General features: G+C 39.5%; 2 protein-coding genes across 4 annotated transcripts; both read left to right on the top strand.

The window, feature by feature from the left end:
* Positions 1-880: 880 nt before the first annotated feature.
* LOC102079833 (uncharacterized) lies at positions 881-2,958 on the top strand. Of its 2 annotated transcripts, none has more exons than XM_019347348.2 (4): positions 881-1,232; positions 1,334-1,471; positions 1,553-1,671; positions 1,920-2,958. In XM_019347348.2, the coding sequence occupies exons 1-4, from the start codon at positions 962-964 to the stop codon at positions 2,832-2,834; spliced, it is 1,443 nt and encodes a 480-aa protein (XP_019202893.1). In that variant the 5' UTR covers positions 881-961; the 3' UTR covers positions 2,835-2,958. The 2 variants fall into 2 exon arrangements, with proteins under 2 accessions (XP_019202893.1, XP_019202892.1); XM_019347347.2 differs by having other exon boundaries at positions 1,331-1,471.
* A 584-nt stretch (positions 2,959-3,542) lies between these two features.
* Positions 3,543-13,653, top strand: zgc:153615 (schwannomin-interacting protein 1). Of its 2 annotated transcripts, XM_019348453.2 has the most exons (8): positions 3,543-3,639; positions 3,951-4,240; positions 7,122-7,231; positions 10,924-11,041; positions 11,162-11,368; positions 11,764-11,887; positions 12,202-12,295; positions 12,411-13,653. In XM_019348453.2, exons 1-8 carry the CDS (start codon positions 3,558-3,560, stop codon positions 12,460-12,462), a joined length of 1,077 nt encoding a protein of 358 aa, XP_019203998.1. In that variant the 5' UTR covers positions 3,543-3,557; the 3' UTR covers positions 12,463-13,653. The 2 variants fall into 2 exon arrangements, with proteins under 2 accessions (XP_019203998.1, XP_003438201.1); XM_003438153.5 differs by lacking the exons at positions 3,543-3,639; positions 3,951-4,240 and adding an exon at positions 5,211-5,367.
* Positions 13,654-15,134: the final 1,481 nt, after the last annotated feature.

The following is a 15,134-nucleotide window of genomic DNA, read 5'->3' as shown; positions in this document are numbered from 1 at the left end:
GCATTGGATTTTTTTTTTTTTCTTGAAGGAGTTGTTTGAGTGCATGCTTCCTTTCAGTTAGCCAGTTGTAATAGCTTGCCAAGCTCTGCAAACAAGCTGTTTTAACGGCACACTATTTTGCACATACAGTTTTATTCAGGTATAAATTTTAGTAATGCAAACAGACAGTGTTTACTACTGTAATTCTTGAAACTGAGAACTTGTCTCGAGACCCTAAAGCAGGGGTCCCCAATCCCAGTCCACAAGGGCCGGTGTCCCTGCAGGTTTTAGATCTCACCCTGGGTCCACACACCTGAATCACATGATTAGTTCATTACCAGGCCTCTGGAGAACTTCAAGACACGTTGAGAAGGTAATTTATCCATTTAAATCAGCTGTGATGGATCAAGGACACATCTAAAACCTGCAGGGACACCGGCCCTCGTGGACTGGGATTGGGGACCCCTGCCCTAAAGGCTGCACTGGAGCAACAAAGCATGCATCTTGCCTTTTTAAATGTAACATTTTATGAAATTAAATACCTTTTATACCTTTTATTTGATTATTAATCGACTCAAAGAAGAGTTTCTTAAGCTCATCGGAATAACCTACCTACACTTAAGTGAATTGAATCAAGAAAAATTCAAATATGTTCCAAAGGAGAATAATTTTGCTCTTATTAAATGTTTACTGTTAAAAATTAGTTTAACCAGAGACAGAGCCTGCACCTGTCTACAGTATATCTAAATAGGATAATCTTGTCTGCATATTCATGAGTTATGATGACTATAGAATTCCATGCATTTCATGCTCCATAAAAAATGTTCTTCATCTACTTATTCCAGGACCATACTAGAGTCAGATGCCAAAGGCTCTTAATGAGGCCACAGGTGCAAACTGTAACTGTGTTGATTAGCTGGTGACAAATTGCAGACAGCATCAGAAGCTGTGATTTGGTTGTTCTGCATCGTGTGTCACCACTATGGGAGGTGATAGAAGTTGGAGCTGTAGAGCATGTCAAACTGTGGCAGTCACATTGCTCCTGTGCTCTTTAGCCCTTTGTTTAAACTTGCGAGTGCTGGGCAAAAAAGTTAAACATGAGGGATCTAGTGAGACTGCAGTGAAAGATGGAAGAAAGGGAAGCATTCTCTTTCATGGAAAAAGGCTTAACTTCCAGTCAGGATCTGCTTCTTCTGCGGTTGCCACAGGACATGCGTTGCTGCAAGTTGACTTGCATCAGTCAAGCATCACAGGTAACACTTGGCTGTTTCTGTCAATTTGATAAACTCGGTACACTTGAGGCAAAGGTTGTTGCAGTTAACTTTGTGTTGGGATATCCTTCTTCCTAAAGCAGAGAGTAGATCAAAGCTGAAGAATGACACTGCTAATGAAGTAGCATGGAGGCAATTAAACTCTTCACTACTCTGTGGCGATAACAAGATGAAGCTGAAGGCCATGGGGCCTGGTGCTGCTGATCTACAACTGCACATAGGTAGAAAAAGTATTATAAGTATGCAAGACTGTTTTAAAAACCGTCATTGAATACTGGCATTTTTTTTTCTCCTTCTCTCAGAAAATGCACAACCCTTAAAACTGAAGCATGTGCCTGAAAGCTGTGGTTTGTCAATACACCAGAATTCACTGGGACTAGTTTTAAATGTCCCTTATAATGCCTGCAGTGTGCTAACAGAGGTAGGCTTCCCCCCCCCCCCCCCCCCTCTTAAGTGGCTAAAAGGACCTAGACTTGGTGAAATATGGTTTTCACATCCACGCTATTTGATGAATTCTATATTTTTTTTTTTTTTTTTGGTAGTTTTAAAAGAAACTCTTCTAACCTAGAGTTGCTATAACTGCTTGATGCTAAATTTGCCAAATGCTTTTTTTTTTTTAAAAAAACAAAAAACAAAAAACCAGGCCAAAACATGTTGTTTTTGTTTCAGAATGGAAGCTATGTGTTGCCAATGATTTGGCGGGGGATGGCAGTTAAATTCATCTGCCCTGTTGTCAATCCTGATGCAACTCCTGCTTCGACAGTCCCTGGACCTGTTCAACAGCCCTGGAAATTTCCTTTCTCTCTCAGGCCGTGGCACTTCCATCGCTCGAAACGACAAGCAAAACAGCCCTGCTATCCTAATCTACATAATTCCTACTGGTATAACTGTTACATGCATATGATGGCGCCAGGTGCTAAGACTAACCCAACTACAACTACCGCTCCCCCTCACACAAAGCCACCTGCATATTCATATCCTCTGTACTACCCATATAACTTTTATTACCCCTACTACTCCTACTATCTCCCAGTGAGGAACACTATGCCACCAGCTACAACCACTGTGGCACCATCTACGACTGTTAGACCTAGCAGCATCAAAAATCCTTCCAAGCGCCCTGCCTACTACCCTCCACATTTTCCTAATATGCACTACCTTCCACCAGGCCAACCGGTGCAAATGATCCCTGACAAAACTCAGGTTTACTACTACAACCCGGAGACTGAATATTTCTATGGAAAGCCTTCATACCAACAAAAACCAAATGTGCCAAAGCAACCTACTTGGTCTCAATTTACCCCAGTTGCTATGCCAGGTTACCCAGCTTCCCCTGTGAAACTGAGTTACCAAAGCCTTGTGAGCCCAGAAACCTCTGCAGCCCCTATAGCCCCATATGTTCCATTTGACAAGCTCCCTTTTGAGCCATATATTGTATACAAGGCTAAGAAACTCCCTGATGACCAGAAGTACATGGCCAAAGCCGGTTTTAAATCTAGATTCCAAACACATTCAGGCTTCCCTTTGCAAAGTGCTTCCAGGTTTCCTCAGTACAAAGGTCAAGGAGGTCCGACTGGGAATTAAGCAGAGCTGTAAGTGCTAAGGGTTTCTTGATGGTGTGAATTTGGTAATGGTTAAATTGTTCTAAGAAAATCTTGTTTTCTCGTGGTGCATGATAAAAATTCATTAAAGACTTTTCTACTGTGAACTTGTTCTCATGTATGTGTTTTTATTTATTTTTTTTATTATTATAAACACTACAAAAGACTACTCTCTTCATTCATGTGAAAAGTACTGGTCATTTAATGATGGTGAAATGCACAGTCCTAAGCATGTTGGTTGTCATGGTACGCCCCTTTTTAAAACACCAAACTGAATTACTTTTCAAATGTTTGACCTATTTATGGCAAACCCCCTCAATACATGTTAGAGCTCATACTAAGACAATGAATTAAAGTCTGTAGAGGGCTACCTTTAGTTCTTGTTTATGGAACACATTTTTTTTTTTTTTTTTTTCTCTTGTGTCTTTGCACGAACTTTTTTGCATAAATCCCATTCACCCACTGCACACATAGACCCTATTCTGTCTGTTCCTATATAGTTTTGCACAGTGCTCTCTCTCCCCCTTGGGCACCCCGTGACTGTGTGTGTACACACTTCCCTGAAACTCAACCACACGTGACAACTGAGAGATGTGTAATGCTGGACTCTGAATCCAGACATGCTCATTGTCATTCATCCACTTCATTTTCTAAACGCTACTTGGAGGGTGCAAAGCTCCAGAACAAGAAATCAAGTAGATCATTCATGCAACACTGCATATGTGTGTCTCTGCAGCTGGTTAAATTATTCAGTCATTTAAAGAAGTGGTTGCATCTCTTTAGCCAAGGTGAGCGTTTTATGTGGTACACATGATTTTGCTTTAGCTTTTTATCAGTGATAAAGAATTTGGATGTTTGTATCAGGCTATAGATTTGTTTTGTGGCTTTGTTTAAATGAACTTAATGAAAGGATTACAACCAGAGACTGAAATTATACATTTTTAAAAAATCTCATTTTGTTATGTAATCTTTGTTTTTCTATCCATGCTACCACAGGAAACATTAAGATACCGTGCACTAAATGGACTGGAACAGCCATTGTTTAAACAACTAATTTTGGTCAAAGATCTGTATTCCTCTCCTGTTTATGTCTGGCTAGATTCCCGACCAGATCTCACAGCTCCTCCTCCATCTCTAAAATTTGCTCCGCCTACTCTACTTTGTATCTTTATGGAGGACTATGATGTGGACATGGATGAGGAAGAGGAGGGAGACGTATTCACTAGAAAGGCCACAACGTGCCACTGGTGGGAAGATGCACAGCATCAGGGAGGAAGACTAGGATGCATGGTAAACAGTCGCAGCTGGGCAGAGGAGCTTAAGGATATCTTTGCACCACAGGCAGATCACTGTTATAGTGGAGCAAGAACCAGGCTGTCCAGCATCTCTGTGAGTCATTCACTGTCTCTTGTTTGATCCACACATGGAAATAAATGAGGACACTTGTTCTGATGGCTACGTATCTTGTAGTTGTTGAAGAGACTTCTCCAAATAAAAAGGAATGGGCTATAGGGAAAAAATTGTGGGTAAAAGTGCAACAGCAGGCTGTGTTTATCACCATATTTGCAATATGCAGTTCTGTTTTCATATGCATGCAGCGTATAATTATATATATATATGCAGCATATTTTCCATAAGAGAAATTCCTGGCATGGAGAGACTGAGAATATTTGGCTTGATGTTGACGAAAGAAGGAAGATGAGTCAGTCTTTCGTCATTTAATCAGTGCACAACTGCACTGTGACACAGCACTGTGGGAACTAACTACAAGCCTGTTTGTTTGTGTGTGTGTGTGTGTGCAACACTGGTTGTTTATGCACGTGTGGACAAATCCGCCATGTGCTTCCTTATGCCTCTTACGACTCATTACACTTGTACCTTTGATGTGGGATGAGGCTGGAGGAAATTCCTCCAGAAGACAAAACAAATATAACAAATCTCCTACGCTGTGTAAGGCCAATAATCAGATGTTGATCTATTAAAGAACCAGCTGTGGCCTCTTTAACTATTTTGTTGCATTCTCATCCATTAGGCCTTCTAGCCTAGTCCAACTGCCATTTTTTTTATAGATCCAAAATGTCTGCCTCCACTTATCAGAAACACAGATTTATTATTTGTCCCTCTCCTTCCAGTAAAGGAAAGATGAAGAGGAGAAGGCAAGAGAGAGAAAATAGAGGAAGATGGAGGTACAGATAACAGATCAGGAAAGCAGTGGCAGCACTGAGCAGCTTCGTCTCTCCCCTCCCTTGATTTCTCTCTCCTCCTCTGCTTCCGTCGCTTCCCACTCCTTCCTCTCCTTCCTCTCCTGCTCCCACGTCTCCCCACCCTCCCCTATCTGCTGCCTCTCCCCTCCCTGCTCTGTCATCCCTTCCTCCCACCCTCGCTCTCCTGCACGGAGCTGCGGTATAAGAGAGGGTCTCCTGGGTCTAGTTTCACTGCAGTGTAGAGGAGGGCAGGACGGCTGTTTTAGTACGATGCGCTGAAGGATGGTGCACCAGGAGAAACGCATTTACCAGGTGTGTGGATTTGTATTTGCTTGCATTTAGTGGGTGATTCTGATGGGTGTGTAGCATTTAACAAGATATTTAAAGGTATACATGATAGGTATCCATCATGGGTGTGATGCTGTAGATAAATCAGCCATATGGGATGAGTGGAAAAGGGAGTGGGCGTGTTCGTATGTGGTTTGTGCTCGAATATATCTGTGTAATATGTATGCTCCTGCATTTGTTTGGTCAGATTTGACACAATTTTCCATCTCAGATCATTGATATTTATATAATTATATGTTATACTGTCTTTTGTATGAACAGGAACTAAAATCTTTCTACATTTGCATTTGTCATACCATGTACTTTCTTCATAAGGGGTACAATTTTTGGTTTGTGGGGGTGCATGTGCTCGTGTAGTCAGTTTGTGAGTAAGGAGGGCATCTGTTTGTCTGAAGAGGGTGAGCAGGGGCCAGCGTTGGTTTGGAGAATGATGGCGATGAACTCATTTATGCTTTTACGTCACATCCTCATCTAAGGATGCGTCACAAAAAAAGAGGGTGTAGTGTTGTGTGTATGTGTCAGTTTTGCGGCTATTTTGAGTACAAACGCTGACACATAAGAGAAACGTGCCTAATTTTAGAAGTGTTATTCAATATTTGTGTGGTTCCAAAGAGCACTCACAAACTCAGGCAGCTTTAGCAGATGTTTTTGGCTCAAATCCACGATATATAAATACTTTCCCTTTGATGCCAGAATAGAAAATCATGTTGTGAGGATCCAAGGGAAAAAAATGAAATCGGTTTAAAGGGGGAGCTACAGACTGGAAGCTGAGAGGAAGTGTAATAAAAGGAAACGAGATAGAAGGCTCGGGGGTGGAAGCTCAAAAGGTTAAAGGGGAAAAGAATGACAAATACAGATGAGGGAAAGGAGGCAGAACATAAAGATCCAATGTCATTAAAGTGAAACAAAAAGTATGAAAAATGGGATGTCGGTCAAGAGAAACTAGTCACATAGGAAGAGGAAGCTGTAAAACACCAGCCCACAGTGACACGGCATTTTGAATCAGCAGCACTAAAAGAATGCAATGGAATTTTTTTAACCAGTTTAGATAGTACCTGCTGTTGATGATGAAATGTGATGCATAAATTAGTGAAAGAAGCCATTTATGGATGATTCACCGTCAATACAATCCTATGATTGTAATGAACAAAGATCTTTAATAAAAATGCATTCAGATGCACTGACATAACTGGACAGATACACCTATTACTTGTTTCATTCTTCAGTCTTTTCAGGGTCTGGCCTGTGAAAAAAATAATATGTGCACTGTCTCAGTGTTGAAACAGTACGTTTCTCTGAAGTGTTAATGAGGACTGCATCTGCCAGATTCATTTGTTTAATCATTTTCTATACATCTATTTCAATACTACACGCATTGGATGAGGAATCCTGGACAGGCTGTCAGCTGGTAGTAGCAGATAATGAATGCTTTAACACTCATGTTAATACATGGAATCAAAAGTAGACGGTTGATGTGAATCCATCACATCTTCCCTCTTAATCGGGTGTAACAGGATGATTTATAGTTGAGTAGAAGAAACTAGAGTGTCCTCTCATTTTGGCGTATTACCTGAATTTATGCATTTGTTTATGAATTTCATCAGTCTTCCTTGTCAGTAAGCGACCCACTTGGCAAATCAAGCAGAGAGAGACGGCAGCACAGGAGCCTCGCCTGTGTTAATATTCTTTGTGCTTCCACATTTTTCTGTTTGTGGCAGGCCCAGAGGAATGAGAGAGAGTCCATCAGGCAGAAACTTGCCCTTGGCAGTTTCTATGATGATGAGCCAGTCATCTACACCAGCTGCAGCAAGAACGGCCCTTCGTCTCGGTGCGTTTGACTGAGTGTATGTGTATGTGTGAGCAAGCAGAAGAGAATGGTTGGATGGTATAATTTTGAATTTTGTATGGATCGTAATAGTAATACTGTGATAGATTGTTGGCTTTATATGTCATTCTGACTGCATTTGCACATCTTCAGAGCACAGTGATGTACAATAAAATGACATTTAAAAAAATCACTGAAATTTGGTGAACTGAATTTCATCAGTCACTGAAAACTTATTTCGTTTCCTGAAGCTGCTCAGTTCTCACAAAGCCTGGATCTCATGAAAATCATTTTTTTTAATGTATGTATTTATTTATTTGGTCGGCCGGGTCTCTGAGATGCCAACTGTATCATGAAAGCACCTTAAGTTAACCCTTTATTTACAATAGGCCTGGCGGAGGGCCCATTTTACAAGCTCTTTCAAATGACCTTGACTCGGTTACCATTTGTGCTATAGAGACAAAATTCAAATGGTTTCGGAAAGAAGAGAAGAAGAGCTTTTTGGGGGGATATTTAGTGTATCATTGTAGCAAAAAGCATTCACAAAATACTGCTGTGTAAAGACGGACAGAAAATTCAGCTCTGCCTAGATTTTATTACCTGCATTTTACATTACCATAAGTCCTCAGCCATTCTTGGGAGAGGAAATTCAAATGATTCACAATAATGAGAGTCATATTGCGATTTTACAGAGAAAATGTACAAAATAACTCCACTTAGCCTGTATTATACTTGGGTGTTAAAGGGTTAAGGCATTTACAGCCAGGAGAGGGCATTAATCATCAGATTACGTCATTTGTTGACTAACAACTGTTAGCTGAAAACTACAACAAACAAATTAGGGAGATGGAATAGTTTTCCCTGGTAGAAATTTATGTAGAAGCAGTGACGTTGTGGAGTTGTGTGTGCGTTTAATTATCATGGCTGGTTTCATACGGACTGTGCAACAACAGAGGAAGAAAATGAGTCATTTAAGTCACAGACATGGAAAGCGAAAGTAAAAGCTTTCCCGGAGTGCCACAGTTATGTTTACAGTCAGTCTAAAGGGACTGACAATGGGCTATCTAGAGAGTATGGAAAGAATGGGAACGAAGAGCATGGCACTGTGGTTAACCTTTGTTGCGTGATGAACTGCCCACACAGAAACTAAGCGATGCCCCAGCTTCATGGTGGGATACAGTTCAGAGATGATGTTCTCAAATCGGATTGCTCTCTTCGAACTCTGTGCCACCAACCTGCCCGTTAAATCATTAAATAATAAAAATAAAAGGACAGTGTAATACTTTTTTTTTAATATCATAAATATCCAAATATTTTATTTTTTAAACATTAGTATTCAATGTTTTTTTTTTCAGACTTGTTGTTTATTTTTGCAATGCAAATAAATTAAGTTGATCAGTAATTTTTTTTACTTACTTACAGAATATTTTAGAGCTTCTTATAAAATTTCATTGTAAATAGTACTATATTTGATATAAATCAAATAACATACTAGTTTTCATGGAAATGACATTTCATGTCTGCACATGTTTTGTGTTTTGGATACAAAAACACAAAACATGTAATGCAACTGGAAAGACTTCATTACGACAGACTCCCCGTGGTTAACCAAAGCCACAGCACTTACATCAGTACTCTTTCTTACCGTGACACCAGTTGACCTCCAGTAGCTTTTTGGCTCCTGACCTTTTTTTTTTTTTTCCCACAATACCCTTTAGTTTATGTCACACAGTGGGGCTGTCCTTCGTTATTGTAGATGTTTGAGAAAGTAGTTTCGTCAGCTTGTGAAAGAAGAAGTAATGCCTGACACACTTATCCACAGCTACAATTGGTGGAATTGAGCATGTGACCCCCTCCCCCGTTGGAGGTAAAGGTGTAACGGGGGTATAGTTTAGGGTGGAAATTCCAAAAAGAGTTAGTGAGGTGTTGTTTAAGTAATTGTTTTTGTCTTAGTGTAGGGGAAGGTTACTTTGGGTTGTTAGGTTCTTTCAGTATCATGATCTGGAATTGAATAAATGGTGTTTTGAACCCTTGGAAAGGCTGAGGTTAAGGTTTTTTTTCATCACTTCTGTATAAGAGATGTTACTGACTATTTTTTAAAGACCTTGTTTATGAAATGGGAAAAAGAGTCTTTGCCCACATTGTTGTAAAGTTGGACAAATTGTTTCATAATGAATACTATCCTAACCTACTGTGTGACTTAAAGTAACAGAACTCTGAATAACAAAAACCCTTTATTATGCTTTACTATGCTGTTTCCATATCTGTGATTAAATCTTTGGATCTAGCTAAGCAATTTTTGGGATGTGCCAAAAATTCCAATATGGAGGAACCACTGGAAATATGAATATATACAGAAATTCAAAGTCAGTGGGCAAACATTTTACCTTGATTGTGATTATTTAATTAGGTTTTTTATTGTAAATATGCTGCTAAACTAAACATTTAATATTAATTAAAGCTTTAGCAGTTAGCTGATGTAATATTGTTGTGCAACAAGTGTTGAAATACACTGGCGGTATTACTGTTGGTGGCTGCAACCATTTTTCTCTCAGTTTTCTTCTTTTTGTTTGAGGTCGACTTTCCTGTAGCCAAAAATGTCTCCAAATATGGACACAACATTTTTATTTGGCCCTATGTTTAACTTTTCCTACATGATGCTTCCATGTAGCAGACTGGACAGTGCTTTAAACGTATTCTGTATTGACAGAATTTAAAAATAAAACAAAAAAAATAATAAAAAAATAACCAACATTTGTCAGATTAAATCAGTTAGAGGTTCTAAATGTTGGTTGTGGTTCATTTTAGGTGAACTGACCAGCCCTAACCAGTGTGTACCCAGACTGCATCACTGACATGTGAATCCAACAAATGTCAACAAAAATGAATTCAGTCTATTATTATTAGCCAGTTTCGCATTCAGGTGTTAGCCAGCAAAAACAGTTGAAGATTAATTATAAGTTCAGATGAGACTGAATGTGTGGACCACGCCATTGTAATGAAGCGATATCTTGGGAAGCTTTAACAGCTGGAAAAGCAGGAAATTTTAGTTTTGCTAGCGACAGCAATAGTAAGCAACATAGCAACATAGTAACAACCTATTATTTCCGAAATGTTACTGTTATTTTAGTTTGACCACCTCTGAGTTACAGACTTCAAAATTCAGATACATTGACAGGCAGGACACCAAAGCGTAACAGATAGCAACATTAAATAGGCCTGTAAACTTAGCTAAGCATCAAATGAAATAACTCAAACATAATTTTTATTGTCTGATTTTCATTTTTCAAATGCATTTATAAGTTTTGCCTTGGACAAATGAAAACAAAGAAAATAGACAAGAAACTAAACAAATACAAATGACTTTTGGTGACGTGGTATAAAACTCCAGTTGGTCTTCCTCAGAATCTGACACAACTCACAAGTAAACTGTCAAACTTTCTTCTGACGCTGTCTTTTTTTTTTTTTGAAGTGACTGTTTTCACTAAGCGGAAGAGAATGGATGAACTGTTTTCACTCTTAGCCTTACCACTTTTCATGCTTATATGCAGCATTGTTTGACAATAAGACCTAAATTCTTTTTTTTTCATTTTGAATGGTGTTTGCTTCTTGTGTGCAAACAGCATTGCCCTGTGCTCTCTAATGTGTGATTCTGACTAAAATGGGTGCAATCTTTATTGCATTTGTGTTCTCAGGCTGCAGAGTGGGGTGAACCTGCAGGTGTGTTTTGTTAATGACAGCAGCAGCGACAAGGACAGCGATGCTGAAGACAGCAGGACAGAGACCAGCCTAGACACACCGCTGTCACCTGTGGTACGTGCCCGAGTCTCTCTGTGTCACCATATGTGGGTTTTATGTGTGTTTCTGTTCCACTACACTCGTGAGATGACCGCAGTTGTTGTTGCATCACAGTATCGCTCACTTCCTATACAGAGTAAGCAGAGCTCATCTCTGTCGGACCGGGACACTGGAGAGGAGGATTCAGATCCTTTAGATGACTGCGGTGGGTTTTGGCGAGTGCAGCGAAGGCTGCAAGAGGAGGCCCGGGTGGCGTTGGCTCTGGCTCGACCCATGGCTCGCATGCAGGTGGAGGTAGAGAGGCAAATTCAGCTTCACAGACGTTCACCTGTGGCTGACTTGGTGAGTCAGAGGGGATTTATGCACAGAGGTCTTTATTCCCTCTTCCATGGAAAATTCAATGTAGGAAATTATTAAGGGCACTAAAATATCAAGGAAAATAAAGTGAAAATGGAATGTAAGTTGGTGTTTCAGTAAATATGACATAATAAAACTACATAGGCACACTCCGGTTTTTATGTGTACGTGAGAAGTGGGTGCATGTTACCAAGAGAAAGCCCCTGAAACTGGTAAACAGACGTGTTGCAAGTTGCAGTTAGAGGCTACGTCATGTGAAAATCCAGAGAGATCCAGTTGATAAATAATTAACAACACTTTTTAAGTCTTTATTTACACTCAAATGTTTGACACATTTTGACGTGCAGTAATTTCCCGTCTGTGTGTGCTTATGCGAGCAGCTTCCCCATTTGCCCCACATCAGTGAGGGTTTAATGAAGAGGAATCTGAGGCAAGGGGACATGAGAGACATGAGTCTTGGACAACTGCAAGTCATCACGAATGATTTGCATTCACAGATTCAGAGTGAGTAGATGACTCACGCGTAAAGACACAAATTAGTCAACAAAAGCCAAAAGACTGATCTGTACTTTATCAGATTTTAATATTTTTATTCATGCCATCTATGCTATTACTTCTATCAAATAAATTATCAAAAGACATTCAGTCAACTTAAGAATTTATACGACATCTTTCACGATTGTTTTTCTCTTCCTCACTTCCTATTTTTAACACATTTCTGTCTAACCTCATCACAACAAAAGCACACACTTGGCACGATAAAATACAATCATACAAGGAAAAAAACATTCGAAGACTGGATTTGTATCCTCAAACAGGTCTAAATGAGGAGCTGGTACAGTTGCTGCTGATGAGGGATGAGCTGCATGTGGAGCAGGACGCTATGCTAGTGGACATAGAGGACCTCACCAGGTGAACCACAGTTTTTGTCCACCTCAGCTTCTTAGCTGTCAAAGGTATAAGTGCTGTCACTTCACAGTATATCCTGGACTCACTTTAACATATTTCTTCTTGTTTGTTATGGCAGGCATGCACATAGCCATCAGCGGCACCAGCCAGAGAAAGCCATCTCTAAATAAACACCTTGTCTACACACGTGTCTGTATGCACGCCGTCCGATTTCCCACTCTACGGACTGCTACCAGTGTTGCTAATGAAACTTCATCTGTGCTGACTGTATCTGGAGAGTTGAATGCAGCATATAGAGTAGTATTAAGACACATGTGATACGTTGCACCACATCTTAGAACCTCAAAACACAACATCTACATGTGTAAGATCACCAATTTCAGTATTGACAGATGAGTTTGTGCAGGCGTTCCACTTCCACTCAGCATGATTGTCCCCGTCATATTTCATAGAATTAGGGGAGTCGAGTTGATTCCATCCCTGATCTTTATTTAGCACTCTATGATTTTGGCACAGCTGGGTTGGAGAGAGCACCACCATGCCTTGTGTCTCTTTTTTTAATGAAAAACGATGATGAGTTGAGATGAGCGGTCTTTTGTTTGGCTCTAATAATCAACAGGGTTCTTAGAAATGCTCTGTTCACTTGTATATCGTTCACTTCACTAAGAGCACTGTGACAATGCTGTTTATCACTCTCATTCACTATCAAGCGTCACATATCTGATCTGGTATATTAGGAAATGATAAGTACTCTGTATTTGTTACATTTAAGCAACTGCTTTCCAGAAATTTCCTAAAAAATCTTTAAGACTTAAACCTTAATGGAATTAAACAGCTGCTACAGTTTCCACCTCCTTTAAAGACATTTAGAGCTTTACTGGACAGTATTTTGACCTTTATTTGGGCAAATCTGTATTTGTCAAATGTGATGATCTGCTCAGTAGAAGACACAAAAAGTTCATTTTTTTCAAAGTTTACACAAAGCTGGAAAAAGGAACAGGCATCTTCATACAGATAGTCTCTTAATAGAAATATGCAATTCCATTTTCTTAATTTAATAACGATCAGAAATGATAAACACAGAAAATGTAAAACATATATTAATAAATCGCAACCTAAGTGTATATCTATTTTATCTGTTTCAAATGTTTATGTATGTAAATGTTAAAATATACTTTATTAAAAGGAATAACAACATGCCTTGTTGTGTTTTAGTGTTTTAATTCTAAGCTTTTTAAGAATGTCGTTTAACACAAAGTCACTTTTTTCTATTGCTTGCTTCATGAACACATGTATTCTATAATGATTGTAAAAAAAAAAGAAAAAAATGATTCCGTAATAAATGTTTCAAGTGTGTCGACTTTCATGAGATTTATTTTGCTTTTTTTCTGAATTTGCAAGAAGAAAAAAAAATCCACACGTTCCAAGGAAAGCATCACGCCTTGACGCTGCAATTGAATGACTGCAAGCTACACAAGGAAGGAAGCAAGGGCACCGTCTAGTTTCTCTTCACATTCACACTTTCACATGTGATGTGTTGACACTTGAGTTTTGTAAAGAATTACCGCCAGCAACGGGGAAAAAAGCTCTGACTGTGGTAACAAAAATAACCTTGGTTAGTGTTACACAGTCACAGCCAGTGGGAAAATAATCTATGACAAAAACTAATGATCACTTAATATGTTTATTATAACATTTCATTATACTTTTTTTCTCAAAATTTGGGACATTACTGTTAAAAAAGCCCAAAAATGGAACAGTAAAATTAAATCAATGTAATATTACAAAACAAAGTATCTCAGGAAGTACACACACACACACACACACACACACACACACATATATACATATATATATATATATATATATATATATATATATATATGTATATATACACACACACACATACACACACATACATATACATATATATATATATATATATATATATACATATATATATATATATATATATATATATATACAGTCAAGCCCACAATTATTCATACCCCTGCCAAATTTTGACTTAAAGTTTCTTTTGTTCAACCAGCAAGTTCTTTTTTGACCAGAAATGACACAGGTGTCTCCCAAAAGATAATAAGACGATGTACAAGAGGCATCATTGTGGAAAAAAATATTTCTCAGGTTTTATTTATATTTTAGCAAAAAGTCAATAGCCAAAATAGCCAGGGGTATGAATAATTAAGGGCTTGACTGTATATATATATATAAAAAAAAAAAAACACCCAGCGCGCCCCTGCGGGCGGTTTATCCTTCAAGCTCGGGTCCTCTACCAGAGGCCTGGGAGCTTGAGGGTCCTGCGCAGTATCTTAGCTGTTCCCAGGACTGCGCTCTTCTGGACAGAGACGTCCGATGTTGTTCCCGGGATCTGCTGGAGCCACTCGCCTAGCTTGGGAGTCACCGCACCTAGTGCTCCGATTACCACGGGGACCACCGTTACCTTCACCCTCCACATCCTCTCGAGCTCTTCTCTGAGCCCTTGGTATTTCTCCAGCTTCTCGTGTTCCTTCTTCCTGATGTTGCTGTCATTCGGAACCGCTACATCGATCACTACAGCCGTCTTCTTCTGTTTGTCTACCACCACTATGTCCGGTTGGTTAGCCACCACCATTTTGTCCGTCTGCATCTGGAAGTCCCACACGATCTTAGCTCGGTCATTCTCCATCACCCTTGGGGGCATCTCCCATTTTGACCTTGGGACTTCCAGGTTATACTCAGCACAGATGTTCCTGTACACTATGCCGGCCACTTGGTTATGGCGTTCCATGTATGCCTTGCCTGCTAGCATCTTGCACCCTGCTGTTATGTGCTGGATTGTCTC

Source organism: Oreochromis niloticus, linkage group LG18, assembly GCF_001858045.2.
Source record: "Oreochromis niloticus isolate F11D_XX linkage group LG18, O_niloticus_UMD_NMBU, whole genome shotgun sequence".
Lineage (NCBI taxonomy): Eukaryota > Metazoa > Chordata > Actinopteri > Cichliformes > Cichlidae > Oreochromis > Oreochromis niloticus.
This window is presented reverse-complemented; position numbering and strand designations above follow the sequence as displayed.